The sequence below is a fragment of the Paramormyrops kingsleyae genome, chromosome 1 (assembly GCF_048594095.1).
Source record: "Paramormyrops kingsleyae isolate MSU_618 chromosome 1, PKINGS_0.4, whole genome shotgun sequence".
Lineage (NCBI taxonomy): Eukaryota > Metazoa > Chordata > Actinopteri > Osteoglossiformes > Mormyridae > Paramormyrops > Paramormyrops kingsleyae.
The window spans coordinates 26,810,886-26,830,872 of NC_132797.1; the positions used below are offsets into that span (position 1 = coordinate 26,810,886).

General features: G+C 45.4%; 2 protein-coding genes and 1 long non-coding RNA gene across 7 annotated transcripts in view; 1 reads left to right on the plus strand and 2 right to left on the minus strand.

Annotated features, from left to right (window-relative positions):
- palld (palladin, cytoskeletal associated protein) overlaps positions 1-4,108 on the minus strand; it is a 57,910-nt gene extending 53,802 nt beyond the window's left edge. For 2 of the 5 annotated variants that reach the window (XM_023823502.2, XM_023823498.2), the window contains exons 1-2: positions 3,945-4,108; positions 1,722-2,708 (exon numbers count right to left, since the gene is read on the minus strand). In XM_023823502.2, the coding sequence (XP_023679270.2) occupies positions 1,722-2,707 (986 nt within the window). In that variant the 5' untranslated portion in view covers position 2,708; positions 3,945-4,108. Of the gene's footprint in view, positions 1-1,721; positions 2,709-3,262; positions 3,279-3,944 lie in introns of those variants that run through there. The other 3 variants (XM_023823500.2, XM_023823499.2, XM_023823503.2) reach the window with 3 other exon arrangements.
- A 2,568-nt stretch (positions 4,109-6,676) lies between these two features.
- On the plus strand, positions 6,677-18,712 carry anapc4 (anaphase promoting complex subunit 4). The gene is made up of 28 exons (XM_023823740.2): positions 6,677-7,084; positions 7,400-7,505; positions 7,632-7,764; positions 8,031-8,105; positions 8,809-8,835; positions 9,271-9,315; positions 9,439-9,523; positions 9,595-9,702; positions 9,794-9,877; positions 9,980-10,066; positions 10,832-10,896; positions 11,321-11,363; positions 12,045-12,121; positions 12,787-12,887; positions 13,113-13,164; positions 13,497-13,552; positions 13,652-13,698; positions 13,932-13,988; positions 14,075-14,131; positions 14,867-14,960; positions 15,039-15,136; positions 15,912-15,973; positions 16,264-16,302; positions 16,414-16,515; positions 16,724-16,801; positions 17,296-17,457; positions 17,546-17,669; positions 18,297-18,712. The coding sequence occupies exons 1-28, from the start codon at positions 6,977-6,979 to the stop codon at positions 18,537-18,539; spliced, it is 2,415 nt and encodes an 804-aa protein (XP_023679508.1). The 5' UTR covers positions 6,677-6,976; the 3' UTR covers positions 18,540-18,712.
- LOC111850153 (uncharacterized) lies at positions 10,505-14,892 on the minus strand. The gene is made up of 3 exons (XR_002839722.2): positions 14,765-14,892; positions 12,252-12,327; positions 10,505-10,726 (listed from the first exon to the last, which is right to left on the minus strand). It is a non-coding gene; the product is annotated as an uncharacterized lncRNA (long non-coding RNA).
- Positions 18,713-19,987: the final 1,275 nt, after the last annotated feature.

Sequence of the window (19,987 nt, forward strand, 5' to 3'; positions counted from 1 at the left end):
GGAGCTATGAACAATGGAACATCCTTCAGCCAGATGTAAGCCCACATCTCTCACTGTGTCTGTCACTGGCGGCCAGATACCTGTATCTGTACTTGGCTCCCAGGGAGGATGTGCAAATTTTGGGGACAATACTGCCCCCTAGTGTCAAAGTTATGAAGATTACACACGAGAGTTTTTAAAGAAACGGGAAATGCAAAAGTAATACATCTAGACATATGAAAATATGGAAATATAAAGTTTAAGAAAGTGAAGCATACATCACTTTTTATACAATTCAGCAAAGACTTAACAAGGTCCCCATTCTGGATAAAAATACACTTCTGATGTTTGTCAAAAGTAGGATCATAATGCCCCTGGACAGTCCCCACAAACACACCAGAGCCCCCCTGCCTCACTGCGGCCTCCTATGTGGCCCAGAGACCCTTTGAAGCAGATCCAGGAATGTGTGAGTCATTTGTGTACCAAATATCAGCCATACTCTCTGCACATCCCACAGCCCCCCTGTGTCCCCAAACTCGTCTCCCTCCCTGAGCAACACCACTGTTAATGCCCAAAACAGCCAACCAAAGGCCAAAAAAAAAGCGAAGAGTCATGGTTTGCGTGTTGCTAAGCACGCTAGGAAGCTAAACATGGCAAAATCTGCCAATGGCTGGTACCATAAAACAAACCAGATTCTACATGTCTCATGAATGGAAAGTCTGGTCCCAACATCTCGCAAAAAGGTGATATCCAGATTCCCTCCAGCTATGCTAAAGCGCGCAGAGATATTCCCAAAAAGGTGTCGGAGGCTCTGTCTAAATGCAGCCTGCTGTGGAGCATTCCTCAGAGCGCTATTTATACCGCGACCAGAGTGCAACTGCATGGCCACATTCTGTGAGGCAACGCTAACGCTAAACCATCAGCGTCAACACTGAGGAAGCTAACGCTCAGGTATTGCTAAGCTAACCCTAAGCTAATGCTAGCCCATTGATACCTTGGGTTGATGTCATCAACATGTAAAGGATTTCCAAGCTAATGCTAAGACCAAGTTAATTGGTGGCAGTAGCTGGCAGGTGACCAGTGGGAGTCAGTGTGACATCAAAGCCCATCTCACTAAATGGCACGTGCTGTGAGCAAACACCAACTGCACAGCTATATACTACAACATCAGCCTGTTGAGCCATTCTGTGGCTCTATGAGGTATCAGGACATTCCAGCTAGGATCCTAAGTAACAAATAGTGTCTGGCCAGCATCCCCACAACTCCATAAGCCACCAAGATCCCAATGAAACAGCACCCAAAGGGATGCAGCTGTAAAAGCTCTCACATAACTCAAGCTCTAAAACAGGAAGTTCAGTCTTCTGGATTCCATCATCATGACAATGCTATGGGCTCGAACAAACAGAAGCAAAAGACCAAGGGGGGTGTTCCACGAAGCAGGATTTCTTGCTTAGCCAGATAACTTGTTGGATTTAAGGTAGTCTGAGCTAAATGTAAGTGAATGAAAATAAATTCCTTTTAACCCAGACTATCTTAAATCCAACAATTTATCCAGCTAAGCGAAAAATCCTGCTTTGTGGAACACCCCCCAGGTCAACTAGTGCTTCTACTATACTAGACTCATGACTGTTGGCTGCACCTCAGTATTCGGGAATGACCATAAACAGTAGACGTGGTAAAACCATGGTTCTAACTCAGCATACTCTACACTGGCATGACCATAAACAGCAGGTTTCCCCTACCTAACGAGTGGTTGGGGGTTGCCAGTGACCCTGCACTCCAGGCGAATGGGGATCCCCTCCGACACCTCCTGGCTCTTCAATTTCTGTAAGAAATGGGGCGGGGCCTCAGGGATGGTGTCATCACCCTGCTGATCAGTGACCTCACCAGCTTCGACCACAGCTGGCTTGCTTTGCATGGCCCCCCCCTGTTTCTGCAAGGCCCGGTCTCGGGGTGACAGGTACCCACTGTCAGGGGAAGAAGAGTCCTCATTGGCGCTCTGCTCAGCCCGGGCGGGTCGTCTAAAGATTGAGGATAGCTCCTCGATGAAGGTGGCTGAACGGCCACAGATATCACTGAGCTCTGGACCCCCGTGCAGAAGCCGGGGCCGGTCCTGCTTGTACACTGGTGCCATTTTGGGGCCCTTTGAGGTCCCTGAGGTTTGCTGGACACCTGACAGCAGTGCATTCTGGGCCAAGGAGGTGAGAGCTGGGGAGCCATCGTTGATGGGGGGGCTTTTTCTGGGGGCAAAGTCTTTGCTAGGCGTGGAGTCTTCACTGGAGGCTGAGTCCTGAATCAGGGGACAGGTTTGTCCACCAGTGGAGATGTGGTCCTGTGCTTGGAGGGGGATGGGGCCATCTAGAGAGGTGGGGTCATGGGTCTGGTTGGGGGTGGGACCTACAAGGACAGTAGAGTCCTGAGCACTGAGGGGGGGTGGGGAGTTGGTCTCAGACATGGGGCAGCAGAGGGGGGGTTCGGGGCTGGGAGCGTCGTCATCCCCGGTGGAGGAGAAGGCCTCCCACGCCAGATCCAGGCTCCGGTTTATCTCCTCCTGGCTGAGGAAGGCTGACAGCTCTGGGAAGTCACTTTCATCACCACCCTCAAGGACGCCTTCAGCGCTGCCCAGCTCTGCCAGCGAGTCTAGGCTCAGCTGCCCTCCATCCCCCAAGCCCGCATCCTTCAGCACGAGAGAAAGAGGGAGCGTCTGATCACAACTCCCGTCCTGCATCCTAGAAAACAGAAGCAGCACAGCTTATCAAAATGCACACAAAGAGCTAACAATTCCTCACAGACACACGAATTAGTGAGAACAAGACCGACATGCTTACAATCAGAGGATTAGCAACAGAGACACAATGTTAGCACAACCACACACAAAGGACCAACAACAAAAACAATACATGCAGGGCACACAACTGTAACAACAAAACACAGGTGACCAACAGCTACCAACGATGTTAATTCAAATGGCTGTACCCACACACCATCTGGACTAAAAGGAAACATACACACATACAGAGAATTAACATATGCACACTAGAAATACGCACGCAGCATTGAAACAAACACATACATCTGCAATAACAACACTTAACGAGGATTAACATACTGACACATAAAAACAAACAATATTCATGCAGTAAATTAACCTTATAGCCGATAAAATACCCACAAACAGGCAGGATTTAACATGAACAAACAGATACGTAGTTAACAAAGACACACACACAAAGAACTAACACATGACAGAAAGACACACTTAAGGACACAGACACAAACATACGTGTTTGCATGTGCGGAGCGCTGATTCTGAGTGGAGCAGGCTCATTCGAACCCAGGCTCTGTCACTAGTCCTCCAGAGATCTCTCAGCTGCACTTGTGCTAAGACCCACTAGTTTGTTTTACTTTTAAAACAACATCTCTGTATGAAGTAAAGGTCTGAATTATTGACGTGGAAACGCCGGTGGCAGTGGCCCCCACTTGTTGAACAGATGCCAAGCTTTAAGGTTTTGTGACACGTGATGGGCCCCTACACGAGTGGCCCCTGCTAAGTCTCGGAGCCGGTGCTGCTCCCAAGCCGCCTCTGGCATAGCCCACGTTTCACAGATGTTCACGTTATTCCAGTACCACCGAGGCGGGAAGGCAGACTGCTTTTGTAAATAATAGCCTCTTTCTGAGCCAGTACCATAGCAGAGCTAATCAGTCGTACACCATAAGGCTCTGAGACCACTACTATGAACTTCGTTGGAACTTGTATGATCTAACAAAGTTATTCCGTGTTGCACGTATTCCAAGGAAGCCAAACTGTTTACTTTGTGTTTAGCAATATGTTTTATGCGCCATCAACCAAATGTCACCCCCTGTGCCCAACAAATGAACCTTACTCCCCCAGTTAAAAGTACATCCTATCTAGATGAGGTCATCTAGTGAAGCCCTAGTGTAAAAATGAGAATGTCTGAGCTCACCTTGCACTCTTTAAGCGCGCGATTCCTGGCCCCGGAGGTTCCAGTTTAAGAAGAGTAAGGAAGACTCTCTTTCCAGAAGAGTAGCCTTCCAGTAGCCTATGGGCGACACACTCCCGCTCCCAGTTGGCTGTCCCAGCAGCCCCTGTGATTCCCAGCACCCTGGATGGGTGCGCTATATTTGGGGTGCATGCTCATGTTACAGACTGGTGCCTGACACAGGAATGTAGATAGAGGAGACCCAGCTCCTGGGGGGGGGGATAGTGACCGGGGGCCCAGGGTGCGACTGAAGGGGCTAGGATGGGGGGGTGGGGCAGACAGCCAGAAAGATGAGGTGATAGGCCATACGTCCACCGATAACTGTGGATGAGCTAAACTAGCTACACACATTCTCCCCTCCCCCCATTAACTGAGGTAGGCTGAAAGCATCACAAGCATACATTCTATACATGATGTCACATATGGATGAGGGAAACTGGGTGTTTATAGGCAGGCATCTTGCCTGCTTATAATTTATATTTTTTTTAATCTTTTGTCTTTTTGTGACAAACATCGACTATAAATGGTGCGATACTTACCTAATTTTACATTTTAAGAAAACGAGCTATTCTACGTTACACATTGGGACTGAGAGCTGACCTCCAGCAGGGGGCGCCGTGTCCCGGCGGACTCCACAGACTCTGCTGGAATCAAGGGACAAAGAGTAAAGGTCTTTCAGCGGCCTGTTATATATATACTTCCTGCTTGTGAGTGGAAGGATCAATCTATTTATATTCCACAAGATTAACTGCTTTTTCTGTCAGGCTGTTTATTTTTACTTGCTTAGCATTAGCTTAGCTAATCGGACTCGTTTATACACCCGGATATTTTCCCTGAGGAATTCAGGTTAAGTTTCCAGCGTAAAAGGTCCATCCAAGGCTGTCCTAAGGATATGAAATTAGTGTCCAGTGGTCATATACCCCTTTGTACACCTGTTGCCCTAACCATTAACGCTCTGGATATAATTCGGAATTTGGGCAGACTGGGTATATGGTTGCCACAGAGATCATTACTCTTAGACTAGGGCTCGGTGACTAAATCATAAATGTGCACCCTCTTGAATTGAGAGCCCCCATTGTGGTTCTCAACATGTAGTTACTTAAAAGTTAGTTTTTAACCGCTAAAACAAATACTTCACATATTGTTCTTTTGTCAAAATTCTCGATTTCATTATTATCTGTTAACACGATTTAACACGCTACCCATCTAAAAAAGCAAACATAACTCAACCGAAAGACACATCAAACCACTAAGCACACAAAAGAAAAGCAACACCCTCCATTGCTTCGTACAGCTGTCAGCAACAGCTGTCATCCACAATTAGTCCTTTATACCCCCAGGCGATGTGGACATAGCCTTACGGCTTTTCCATTTGATAAGAAAAAAACAGAAGGCTCTTAGGACAAGAAGACGAGGATGCTAATCCTCGCTGTGAATCTACAAAAACGGACCATTCCAAAGGGAAAGTGGAATTTTAGCTAGGGGCCATGGGCGTCGTTATTTCGGATCACTCGGGGTTTTAGCCCGGATGCCAATTATCCTCCTTCAAAAAGGTCAAGCCCCCCAGGTAAACTTGATTTTTAGCCCCAATAGCTAGAAACTCCCCCGTCAGAGGCTACAGCAAGCGTTCCTTGTTCTCATGCCAACACTGCAACAGTGAATGTTTATGCAGTGAGATTCTCCAAAAAGCAATAGTGAATGTTATGCACTATTAGGTAAATGGAGATAAACGAATATCTCGAATGTTCATGAAAGAAAACGATAATTTTTTTAAACCACACACGACCCGCGACCCAGTTGACAAACACTGCTCTACATATCCAGTGACTTATGTATAATGGGTTAACCAAGCAACAAGCATGCACACTATTAACTCAAATTTGTGGTTTGTTTCGAAAACGGAACCTGACTTTTTAATATTACTTATTTAGCAGACGTTTTTAATGTCCAATGCCAATCCTAACCACTACAGAATATTTAACTTTTATATGTTTGCCATACGATTTACTAAAATTCACGTGTATCGTATCTCCATTAAAAAGTGACTCCGGTTTTATTAAACCACAGTATTAAAACTAAATGCGTCCACTTGTGTTACCGCCACAAGATTTTGGTGCGTTCGATTATTTCTCTCCAAGTCGGAACTCGGATGAAAACGTCACGATACGTCACGAAAAACATCACTTCCCGTTGGAAACACGCCCCTTTTATGACGTTGAAGTCGGATAAGATTTTGTTGCCCGAGTTGCCCTTGTGACGTAATTTCAACATGGCGACTTGGTTTGTTTGTAGTTTATTTACTGTTCGAAAAAAGAATATCGCTATGAATGTACTAAAATATTTTATAAAGCTTTTAATGTGGTTTGACTAGTTCGTGTTTCTTGTTTGTCTCTCGGAAAAATCTAAATTTCTCCATTTTCTTCATTTGTAAAACTCCAAATCTGCTAAAATATAAAGCAACAATACACAGCAACGTGTTCATGGAGGCAGCCATGTTTGTTCCGAGATGTGGGTAGCTCGAACGGGAGATTGTCGGACGTGATGTCACTCAACTCGGAATTTCCGAGTTCCGAGAGAAAAACGAACGCACCATTTGTCCCTTGAAACTACCCGTCCTGTGGATTTCGTCACGTATCCGGGCCGTTTGATGATTGGTTGTTTAAGACTTCCGTCCTGCGATTTCATTGGATATTCGTACTATCTACTGATTGGCAAAACAGAGCATTTTGCTTAATGGCGCTGTACATGAATAGATTCCATGTAGAAAATGTAGATTTATAATATAGTATTACTTTGGTAGCCCATCTCAAAAACAGATGTTTTTAAAGGAATAAACTGAGTAGTGAGAGATATAAAGTAGCAGGCATGCGCAGAGTTTTGCAGTTTTGTTAAATTTAGCATTGTCGTGCTGTGTAAGAGTACGTTGGATGCGGATTATTTTATTGATCGATTAAGTAGAGAAATATTCACGTTGTATTTTTGTAGTTTTTTCCAGTATGCCTGCCTTTCGTCAAGTGGGAGAGAAGCAGCTTCCAAACCCCATTCTGTTTATGGTGTGGTCTCCGAAAAGGGATCTGATAGCATTAGCTAACAGGGCCGGCGAGGTAAGAGTTGTTACCGTTTATTATACAACAGTTAGTTCGGACCAAGACATCTGATTGGACACTAGGCATTCTGAGAGTGCGGTTATCGGTACGCTCTCGGACATTTCACATCAACTGTATCACTCTGCTTCACATCATATCTCCCTTTTAATAATTCGCAAAGTTGCAACTGGTTACTGTGGGGGGTGGACGTGTAGGTCTTTCTCACATGCAGAGTAACGTGCTTCCTGAGTAACAGATCAGAAAACACCTGTGCAATGCTTGATATTAATATTACTTTGAGTATCCCACTGACCCTAAATGATGTGACCGTAGTTGCTGCTGCATCGGCTGGCGAATTTCCAGCGAGTGTGGAGTTTGGCTCCCAATGAGAACACGGGCAAGGAAATCACCGCTTTGGCGTGGAGGCCCGATGGAAAAAGTAGGTGGACTTTTTAATTTTCTCTTTAGTCGGTGGAGGCAAGTGTCGAATCAGAATTTGCTTTATTTTGTCAAGTACCAGCATGAGCGGTTGACACGTGGATGTTGTCTTCTCGATGCTGCATAGTCCTGGCCTTTGGTGTGGGGGACACCAGGAAGGTGGTCCTCTGCGATGCTGAGAAGGCTGAGATCCTGCACTTGTTCCCCGTGGAGAACCCGATCACGTGTATGCAGTGGATGGACGTACTGGAGGAGAGCAGGTCTGCATGGCGGATTTCACCACAGAGCTGCATAGATGCTTGGCAGCAGAGGCATTTTTTAGCATTTCAACATTCCTGTTCATTTGTACGTTAATCCAAAATACTTTGATTTAGAGCATACTGGAGTATCAAATTTGCTTGAATCAGTGTTGGAAGCATTTTGTTGAATATGAACTGCCGTCACTTAATCTGAAACCTAGAAATTTGAATCCTGGTCTTCCTCACCATCTTCTGTAGTCATTATGAATGCTTCTCCTGTCTTCCAGCATCCTTACCTCCTTCTATAATTCGGAAGATGAGTCCAACCTGTTCCTGCCCAAGCTAGCTACACTTCCAAAGAGGTAAGTTGCTGAGCTCTGAGCTTAAGTGCCGTGACAACGCACCATGCTGTACATCAGGGAACTAAAGGGAATGATGTACTAGACTAGCTTCTGGTCAGGAATATTACATACAAACAGCCATTAGTATCTTACACGCTTAAAAATAAGTAGTTTAATTTTATTGGTTTTTGCTGGGGGCAGCATGATATTGCAGTGGTTAGCACTGTTGCCACACCTCTTGGACCTGGGTTCAAGTCTCCGCCAGGGTTCCATGTGTGTGGAGTTTGCATGTTCTCCCCGTGTCATCGTGGGGTTTCCTCTGGGTACTCTGGTTTCCCCCCTCCATAGTCCAAAAACATGCTGAAGTTAGAGTTGCCAAATTGCCCATAGGTGTGCATGTGTGAGTGAATGTGCCCTGCGATGGGTTGGCGCCCCATCCTGGGTTGTTCCCTGCCTTGTGCCCGTAGCCTCTGGGATAGGCTCTGCCCCCCTGTGACCTTGAATAGGACAAACAGTTATTGAAAATAGAGGGATAGTTGAATGGATGGTTTTTTACCTTGTGTTGTGTTGTCTGATGTTTTATAAATGAGCTGTGTCTAAGAGGAATTTATTTTAATTAGTAATGGACAATAAAGTTTTCTTGAATCTTTTGTTATAGGCAGTAGTCTGCACCTGTAGTGGATTTTCTGCCTTTTTTTAAATGTAAAACATTTTGCATTTACAGCTATAGCACCACATCAAAGATATTTAGGTAAGTGTGTCTGTGTGTGTGTGGTGCAGATATGCATTACATTCTAGGCACATTTGGTCCCCATAATGTGATAAAAACCTGTTGTTTTGATGTTGAGGGACCGTTTTTTTTCTTCAATCTCCACTTGGAGAAATTCAATTTAATAAAAATATGTGACTGCAATAAAAAAACTTAAAATGCTAGATGTCTTGTATTTTGTTTGCTTACTTATGGCTAAGGTTAGGTCTGGGTATGGGTTAAGGTTGTCATTGTTGGGATTAGAGTTTTGCCCATACAAATGAATGGACAGTCCCCACAAAGATATGAGTACAGGTGTGTGTGTATTATTAGTCCTAGTCTCTTTATATAGTTTATCATTTGTGAGTATTGCTGCATAGCTTTTTTGTTGTATATTGCCTGTGCCATCCTTGACTAGTAACTATGTTTATCTGTCAGTGAGGAGAAGTCAGATGAGGTCATGAACCTCCTGGGTGATGCACGGTAAGCACTGTGGTTTCTTATCACCGGTCCCTTAACTTTTCAGTTACTTTCCCTTTAAGCAGCAGGCTTCTAGCTGCCATGTGGAATTCCGGGTAACGGGTCATTGCATCCCACTGTCTGCAGGCTCAACATGCTGGTGCTGGGGGGACACTCTGGCTTTGTGGAGCTCTATGCCTATGGCATGTACAGGATCGCCACCTTGAGCGGGGTGAGGGTTAGGTACCACGGAGCTTCTGCTGGCCCGTTTGCACCATCGCTGACTGACGGCATCTCTCTCAGGTCCCTGGGACCTGCAGAAGCCTCTGTCTGTCTAGCGACTTGAAGTCACTGGCCGTCGTCACGGAGATCAAAGCCACAGATGATCAGCCTGAGATCAGCTACATTCAGGTACCAAAGGTTACTCAGACGTATGCATACATGTATGGTTTACACAGACGTGGTACATGTATCTCACATGTATTATGTGTGTGTGATTCAGCTGGACACCAAGCTGCTGTCGGACTGTCTGCCTGAGCTGGCCAGGATGGCATTCAAGTTCACCCACATCTCCACGCTGCTGCAGGTGAGTGTTGGATGGGTATTGTGGTAACCGTGGTAACCAGGGTCCCGCAGGCCTCGCCTGCTATACGTGACAGAAATGTGACTTGTGCTTCTCGATGTGCAGTACCTGAGGCTGTCGCTCACCTGCATGTGCGAGGCCTGGGAGGACATCCTCATGCAAATGGACCTGCGGCTCACCAAGTTCGTCCAGGTCAGAGGCAACATTATTGTAGTTTTAATTAAAACAAAAAATCTTTATAATGTTTCAGTACATAGAAAAGCAGTGATGATATTGAGGTTGATGGTGCACCTCTGGCACACAAAGCTGTATATAAAATCCTTTTTCCTTAGGCAGTGAATCTTATCAACATGTTCTCTAGCCAATTTTAGACTTGAATGTTCTTGAATGTTTTAATTTAATGCTGTTACATGGTTCAATGATGTTATGTGACTCATATGTCTGAATATTTTGAAACCAAGGACAAATTTCCAGGATTGTCTGGACAATAAAAGTTTATTGTATTCTATTCTGTTCTTATTAGTTTTTATTTTTAAATTATATTTCTATTTAGTTTTTATATATCATCATGACTTTAGTTAAATAATATTTAAAAAATGGAAAATATTTGACAGCTGTCTTAATTTTATTTCAGTTTTGGAATCAATAGTTTTAATTTAGCTGTAGTTTTAAAATTTTATTTCCATATCTTATTTTGTTTCACTTTACAGAAACATGTTCTTATAGTTGTAGTTTTCGTTAGCAATAATAACCCTGGTTGGAGGTCACTGTCGTCAGGCCAGTTACTCGATGCTGAGTGATGTTTCCTGACTGGTTAGCCGGGGAAGCTCCATGCTGTGCTTACATGGTGTTCTGTGAGGGAATGAATGAATCAATGAATGGAGTAGACTGCTTGGTACAGGAGTATACGTATCCGAGGGATGAATGGCTTATAATTATGGGATGTCGTGCTTCCAGGAGAAGAATACTAACACCCAGGTGCAGGATGAGTTTCTCGAGCTGCTTCTGTGGGGGAAGTCAAGGTCAGACACACAAAGACACACACACACACACACACACACACAAAACCTAGATGGCAAAAGCATAAATCCCATGTTCATATTACACAAGCAGGCATGATGTGTGTCAGACACAGGACACCTGGTGTGCACACAGTCATGCTCATCTCGCAAAGCATCTCCAGGATCAGTATAACTAGATGCATTTCATGCGGCATTCTTAAATGATGCAAGCATTTTGAGCTCTAAAACGTTTCTGCTTTTTCCTATGCAGAGATGCAATACTGCATTCATTCCTGCAGGCGGAGCCCTTGATCTTAAAAACCAAACAGTTTCAGGAATTCAGTCTCCTGTTTAGCAAGCTGTAGTTTCCATCTCATTGTGGCTTTAATATTTTAAATTAATTTTCAGTCATTTGTAAAACAGACGTGTATGTCTCTCTGTTTAGCCCTGAACTCCAGGGTCTCCTCATGAACCAGCTGACTGTTAAGGTAAGCGTTTTAAAGAATTCTCTACTATAATCTTGTTATGATTGCATTTCCTACTGTGTTTTTATTTTTTGGAAGAGCCCACTGTGATGTGATTTCTTGACATGTTTTGACATATCTGCTGATGGCTTTCATGTCTTTCATTTATAGGGAGGTTCAAGTAGGGGCAGGGGGGGGGTGACAGGAAGGCTGAGGAAATTATCCTGTTAAAGCTGCTTCCTTGGCATCCAACGGGGCACGGAACGCAGCACTTTCTTAAAAACCACAGACAGCTAGCCTAGATCACATAGCGCAAACCTCAGGCACCAGGTGCCAAATTTCTATCAGCCGCAGAGTGTGTGGGCGAACAGGAGCATGCTTTTGTGAGTAGTGACCCATTTTGCAGAAACATTTAATAGGCCAAACCTTGTAATTGAAGGGTTTTATAATGAAATACGCCAAGATAGGCAGTGTGTTGGATCAGTGTTTTCAAAAGCTGCTCCTCTACTTAACTGAGATTATGATCTTTGGAAACTTACTGGTGCAGCGATGATCGGGTAAACCCATTTAGGCTTGACAAACGGTAGCTTAAAGACTCAAAAGCTCCTAGATGTTGTAGCCCACCAGAACCAGCACCAAAGATCAATGATCCAAAGCTTGCAACCTGTGATCCACTAAAGTCCATTTGTGTCTGTGTGTTTCCAGGGCCTCAAGAAATTGAGTCAGTCCATCGAGTCGTCCTACTCCAGCATCCAGAAGCTGGTCATCAGCCACTTGCAGACGTAGGTATCTCTGTGGACCCTTCTTTAAAACGGGTATGGATTCCAAATCCATGGAAAGGAATCGGCCACAAGTCATAAAGTGGTTATTGTATCTTGCTCCATTGAAATGGGCAAATGCCTCTGTACTCACCTTCTGGTAGAGGGACCGATGCTCTAACCATTCCCCCACGCTCACCCTGGGGTCCGGAGTCCATGGTCTGCTTTTCCTACACCAACGCCAAGAAAATGTCCTTAAATTCCAAGGAAGCCACAACGCGATAGTCAGCATTCTCTAAGAATCCCGTCTTGAATTTTAAGTGCCCGCGGTGGCTGGTTATGACGGGTATTTGGACCTGTTTCTGCCAGTTTTGCATGAGAATTCTGTGCAAGCCGGTCGGGGCTCCATTGTTCTGTTCTGGGGCCTTCTCTTTTATCTGCCGGGAGCCTTTGTGTCAAACGGCTAGCAGCCCCTTCTAGAGTGAGTGCCTTTGCTGACAGTCAGAGAGGGCCCCCAGGGGCCACCCAGGGCTGGCAGATGCCCGAGGACCCTCCGGTTGCGATGGCAAGCTGTCCAGCAGCATCTCTTCGTTAGTCTGTCAGCTATGAACACTTCTCTGATGTGTATAGACTGTTCAGTGACCCTCTCTCCTTTCTTCATCTCTTGTCTTTCTTTCTGTAACCTGAAGTGGCGCAGAGGTCCTGCTGTACCACCTGAGCGAGGTGAAGGGGATGTCGCTCTGGAAGCAGAAGTTTCAGCCCCTGGGTCTGGATGCCTCTGCTGTCGAAGGTACAGCTGCCAGTTCAGCCCGCTCTTAATATCAGTAAAGATAATGATCTTTCAGTCAGAGCACTGCTGTGACAAACAGCCTCAATGTCTATAGCAATGGAACTTGGATGTAGTTCCTTCATGAATGTAAATAGTAAATTGAACAATTAATTTCATTTACTACCTTATATCAATGACCTACATCTTTGGCTGTGTCTAAGCGAAAGGTTTGGCTTCTGTTTTAAGATGCCATCACTGCTGTCGGGTCTTTCACCCTCAAGGCCAATGAACTTCTTCAGTGAGTATAAATGCTTTCCACGATGCATCTGTCTGTCAGCTGTGAAGCACAAAGACCACAGTATGTGGGAGAGTATAGACCTCTGAGTGCTGGATTCTTTTCTTGTTTGTTCCTGGTTGGGGATAGTGGTAACGGCTGCAATTCTCTGAGGGCATTTTATTGCTGAATGATGGTCATTTGAGGCAAAAATTTTTGAAAGGCATTGATTTTGAGGTGTGCATGTGTATATGTGTGAGTGTGAGAACATGAGAAGGTCTTAAAATCATGCTACTCAGGCCATCTTTTGCATCACTTGGCTGCTCTCTCATCCTTGGGTTTTATTTCTGCTGCAGGGTTATAGATAAGAGCATGAAAAACTTTAAGGCCTTTTTCCGATGGCTCTATGTCGGTAAGTATGTACCAGTGGACACTGACTGGTGTCAAAATCTGTTTAATCATCCAGTCATCGGATGGTGTGACAGCGGATGTTGGTCTGTTTATGTCACAGCGATGCTACGGATGTCTGATGACCATGTTCCCCCAGAACTCAACAAGGTGAGACAGACAGACAGACAGACAGATGGATTGAATTGGAAAAATTGTCAGTGTGGGCCTACAGTCTCTCACCGTTTCTGTGATTCTGGATTCAAAGTTAAAGGCATATTGTGTATTGGACAAAAAACAGATGATCATTGATGCTGAGCTAGAAGCTGGCCAGTCATGGTTGTGGTTCTCAATGAATCTCTTCATCCATCAAGGTTTTTAAATGGCTTTTTTCCTTTCCCCAGATCACTCAGAAAGACATTGCTTTTGTGGCAGACTTCCTGTCAGAATATTTCAGTGAGGTAAGGGCAGGAGGTTGCTTTTTTGCTGACCATCATAGCCAGTTTGTATATGTGATGCAGATATTCCTCCTGTTCTTCTCCTACAGAATGAAGAGCTATTTGACCGCAAAGGGAAGTACTTCAATGTCGAGTGTGTGGGCCAGGTGAGAGCTGTTTGGCCATCACTGTTGTCAATCACTAAAGTGCTTATTGTCTCAGCCAATTGGAGAGTTTTATTGCCACTGTGGGAGTTCCACCTGAAACAGTTTTCACATCTTTTACATTTTAGTTGCTTAGCTGGCACTTCTGTTGTGGTTAATGACTCAGAACTGGCACTTAGGCTAAAATCCCAGAGAACCAATGAACTTGGATGTAAAAATACTTAAACATCAGTGCTGATTTTGTTTTTGATAAATGTGTCTTGAGCAGAAGCCAATCAATTTGAGAGGCAAACCCCTAGAGTACAGAGGTAGGAGTCCGTTTATGGCTAAAATAAGAGAAACATTTTATTTTTTAGGATAGTGCAGGACTAGTGTGATCACACATTAGTAGGTCTTTAAAGTGCCATTCTGAAGCATATGAACAGCCAAACCACAGTCATAATAAGCGAACACAGAAGTAACAATGTGCCAACTGGCTTCTCCACTTCATATACACGTAATCAGAGTAACTTAAGGGTCCCTGACATCATTTCTGTCTTATTGGAGTTCGGTAGAAGGACGATCTGTGTCATCCGATCGTGAATGTACACTAGGCGATACTTCACTTAGTTTGGCAACCAAGAGATGCATAAATACCTGATAAATAGCTGTGACTGTGGGTGCAGGTGAGGCGGCTCCATCATCTGTTCTGAGATCTGCTCCCAGTTTTTACGGTGGCGTCTCCTCTTTGCATTGTAGTACCTGAAGGATGAGGATGAGGACCTGGTGTCACCTCCCAACACGGAGGGGAACCAGTGGCTCAGTTTTATGAAGGGGAGCACTCACCTGAAAGGTAAGGCCTCACCCGTCTGCTCCCTGAAGAGGGTCTACCAATGCTTTGGTCTCATGAGAATAACTCTCCTCCACACAGAGTCGCCCCTACTGTTCCCTTCATACCCACAGAAGTCCCTGCACTATGTGAAAAGGATGATGGAGAGCGCTATTGAACTGTGTCTGCTGAAACCTGCAGTGAGTGATGGAGCTCATACATCCACATGTATGCGTACATATGTGCACACTGGTACGGGCCACAATAAAGGAAACGCCAATGTTATGTGTTTTATGAAAGCAGAGAAGTCAAAACACTAAAATGAAGACAATAAGAGAACAAGCGCTGCTATTGGCTGCAGGTTTGAAGCATTGTCCAATCAAATGGTCCACAGGTCAGGTGACCCACTGTGTGCCCTGCTGGCTATTTGCCACTGGGCTGTCTTGTAACGAAACTGAAACTCTTGGGTCACCTTCCAAACACTGTGGTGATTAATTTGTCTTTCGTCAGAATGATTTTCTCTCAAAGGGAGCCATGTGATCCTGTGTCCTCGCAGGACAGAAATGGCATTTAATGAGGTTTTTTTTTCCCTCCGGAATGTACCCTGTAGATGTTTTGGCACAGACGCATATAGTCGCTTGAGCTTCGTCCTGCCCCAGCTGGGATTAGGCCTGGCTTGTGGGTGGAGGATTATTCAGTGACTACTTCAGATATAATTCATACCCCAAAGACCCAGTCTCACCCAGGGCAGATTTTGCTCTCCACCAGCACAAAACACCATCTGTCTCTGCCCTCCTGGCTTGCTTCTGAGGAACACTTGCGTTTTTGTTTCACATACTTCTGATCCAAAAGATCATATGCAAAGTGCTGGGTATTGTCATGGAGCTGTGAGTGAACAGGCAAACTCAGTTGGGCTGTGTTTGCCATGTTCTGTAGAATCGAACTAACAGAGGTGTCTTTTATGTGTATTTGTAGGAAGTCATTGGGAAGTCTGTGAAACAGGCTTTCTGTGTGCCTTTGTACTCTGCTGCTGAAAGGTGAGTTCTTACTGTGCCCAACCCCTGACCCTTGACCCACCCTCAGTCACATGACCAAACAGAAATCCTAAGACCGCTTTTTAGGGCTGATAAGCTGCCATAGCAGGAAAAATCAGCTGTTCTCTAAGTGTTGCTAGCAAATTTCAACATTCTTTCAGCAGCTGTTTCCCAAAAGCTATTTTTATTGGTGGCTTTCACGTCATTTGTTCCAGCTGTCAGTTTATTTTAACAATGGCAATGATTTGAATTAAAGAAACTAGTTAATTTTTTTGCTTTGTTTTGTTTCTTAGCTCAGAAAGCAGTCCGAGGCCTTTTGAATTGCCATCACTGTGAGTAAAACATGCCTGTTTCATTTCTAAACTTCTGCAAAACCTCACCCAGAACACGTCTGTAATGGCACATGTGATTCGGTAAAACGCAATAACCCGCTTCTCCACCAGGTGGAACGATAAGAAGGCCGCCATGCACTACGTAGTCTTCTCCATGCCTGAGGTGTCACCTTGCCTGCTCTACCTGATGCGGAGGCACACGGACCCGCACAGGTGCGCCTCACCTCCCTCCACGTTTCCTGGTCTCTTAGCCAACGGCACCAGCTGGACGGAGTGACTTGGCCACACGGGCTGGCAGGCATTAACTTCCTGAATTCTGTTGGCACGTGTATAAGAATTCTCACAAATTTAATACGCATGTGTTTACGGGTGCTGTAAATATGAATTGTGTGTGTGTGCGTGTGCGTGTGTGTGTACACAGGCCTGTCCCCAGCCCTCTCATTGCCATCGACCTGAGCAGCTCCCTCCAGAGCGGCATCGACTCCAGCAGAGACGCCCAGTGAGTCCCTACGCTGTTGTTACTTCATTACTGCTCAGCCATGCGTTCGCTGTTTTGTCGTGTCATGTGACGTTCTGCCTTCCCATGGGCGAGGGGGGGGCAAGCTCACCTGCACAGGGAGATAGTACTGAGACTGCTGATCTTACCCAAGGTTTCAAGGTTTACCTTGTATCTTGTTTGCATGAAATGCTGTAAGTGTAACTTAGATTCAGAGGGACAGTAGGGGCATGGATACCCTGGCAGATTCAGGGGGCCCAGTACATTTCAGGGGCCCTTGATTATGTAAAATTATATAATGTAACAGGGGCCCAAAGTGACATTTTGTCAGGGGGCCCAGAATTTCTAGCTATGCCCCTGCTTACATCCATCTATGTTTTGTAACCTTTAATGCAGTTTCATTTGCATGCTTAATCAGCATTAAAGAATAAACAACTCCTCCCTGGAGATAGACACTGTGCTGCGATTTAAATGTGACTGTTTCCCCTGTACTGCAGTCAGTATGGTTGCCTAGACGCACGTATCTATGACGACGAGACGCTAACGGTGGTGCTCCGGGAAGCCGGGGAGGAGGAAGGGAGCCAGCGTGTTCTGGCCCAGCTGCCCCTGGGGTCTGTGCTCAGCTGTGAGGAGGAATTCACATGGGACCACACCCAAAAGTGAGTCTGCCCCCGAGACCTGGTGCTCTAACCACTTCCTGCATTCTCACTGCAAACATGCTGACTGCCCGGTCTTTGGCGTTCTCAGACTGGAGCAGCAGGCTGCGGGAGTGCCAGCCCAGATGCTTGCCCTGGAGAACCAGTGGCGAATACTGGAAAACATGAGGGCCCAGTTCGTAGCCGTGAATGGCGTGCGCAGGGTGGCCTGTGTGGTAAGCAGCCCTGGCCCATTAAAAGCAGCAGCATTTTGTACTGGCTAAAGTGAGGGAATCTATACAGAACATGGCTGTGCTGTTTATTAGCTTAGTGTGATGATGAGGCCGGTACAGTTAGCCGCTTATTGTATATTAGCTTAGCTCAGGCAAAGCAGCTTGTGTTATTTGTTAGCTTAGCGAGCAGGTCGAAACAAAACAAATTGTTCATCTGATCGTTTTCACTGACCGTATGAAAGCTGGATAGAAACAGAAAAGAAGGGAAAACAAGAGCTTAGCTAAGTCCATAGCTGCTTTTTCCCCCTTTAAACGCCTAATTAGTGTAATCCAGAGTTCATGCCCTTTAGGGTCCTAGTGACAGGGCTATATACAGGGGTAGGGTCACAGGGGCACTGGTCCCAGCTGTGCCCCCTCACCTGTCACTCACCGATTCAAAACATATCATTGGCCTCTCTGTATGAATTATGCCCCCTACCATAAATCCTAGAATGACCTCTAGCTAGTGCACATGAGATCCTGCTTTTCTAGTCAATTAAATGGCTGAAATGTGCCACTGTTATGGCCGGAATAGCCGTTCCCTAAAGCACAGCTGATGCCGAGGCCTGTCCCCCCCCTCCCCCCCCACAGCTGAGCTCGAACCTCCGGCACGTCCGCGTCTTTGAGATGGACGTGGAGGATGAGGAGGACGAGGAGCGGCTGGCATCGCCGGAGGCCAGTGCTGAGCAGGAGCAACTGGAGGAGCTGCTGGCCAGCCATGTGGATGGCGAGGGCGAGGGGGAGAGACCAGAAGGAGAGGGGGGTGCGGAGGGTGCCCCCGCAGAGGCGCTGGGGCTGCCTGAGGAGCAGGCCCTGGATGCGGACCCACTGTGACCCCATAAGCAGAGGTCATTAGTATAATGTACAGCCAGAGCGGCTGCCTTGGAAGCAACTGTTTGAGCTGCAGCTCGACTTTGTGCTAACAAAAGGTAATCAGACTTTTCATGGAGAGGACACAGTGAAACCAAAATCAAACAACTGACTAATAAACTATCTGTGTGTCTTTGGCCTGTGAGTTCTGCTTGTCGGACATACGGGACAGTGCGGGGGTGGACTATATTCTGCCTATGTTTTGGTGTGACTTTTATTTCCCTTGTGTCTCCATGAGAAAGCTGTTAAGAGCATAATTTATTTCACAATCTATTAACAGCCATAGAAGAGGGTTCTTCAACTCTGATTCCAAATCCAGGCCGTGTTTTCAGTTCTCCCAGGTAGTTGGGCTTCACACCTGACTGACAGGTAAAGGAAGGCTGGAAAACCAGCAGTGCTCGGACCTCAAGGACCGTGAGTTGAATAACCCTGCCATAGAAGGTCACTAAGGGAGATGGCACTCTGCAGTCTCCTTCAGCAACAATTAAAGTGCGTTGTAGTAAAATATTTTTTTGTGGGAACCATAATTCAACAGGTTCTTTAGTTGCCAGGGGTGTAATGTGAATGTTCTACCACCAGGGGACATAAGAACAACTAGGGCAATAATGTATAATGCAAACAGCTGCAAGAATTTAATGCTGTAAGGAAAAAAAGACCCAGAAAATTCAGATTTTCCCTGAATAGTAATTTAATTGGACGTAAATTTAAACCGTTTCTGTCGCTTTTTTTGCCTCGTCAGCTGTTACTGTCATAAATGTCAAAAATACTTTTAGTATTCGAGTCACTTTTTGAGGTCTTGAGATTTGTTTAATGTCTTGGATTCAGTCTTTCAAACATCTGGCTTAGTTGAATCGTGAATGGAAAAAAGTCGCCACAAGTACACTAAGGGAGATGAATGACTATATCATCTGAGTGAAGTAATAAAACGGTCCACACGGAAAGTGGATACGTGTCAGGACCAAGTTTATCCACACTGCGCAAACCTATAAAATAGGCGTATATAAATCCTTAACATATATAGCGTTTTTGGGATGTACATAACGTTTTGGGGATGTCCATATCAGTGCATTTCGCCGTCAAGTTGCTTTGTGAATAGCTAACTATGCATTATTGTGCTATAACAACGATCAAAGACAATCGTGTCAGCGTGCACCTTACCCGTTGTTCGTCTGGAGTGTGTTTGTGTCATGGATGGAAGGATCAGGAACCATAGATTTCCGATGGCTGCTTATCTCTGACGCTTCGATTTCTATTTAATTATTAGCTATCCCAGGGGCGTCAGAAGCATTTTGAATGCGGGGGGACACACTGACATAAAACTAATATTTTATGTTAGATGTGGGGTGGGGTGGGGTCCAAACGAATAATTATGAAATGTGAGGGGGACACGTCCCCCTCAAATTTAATGGCGG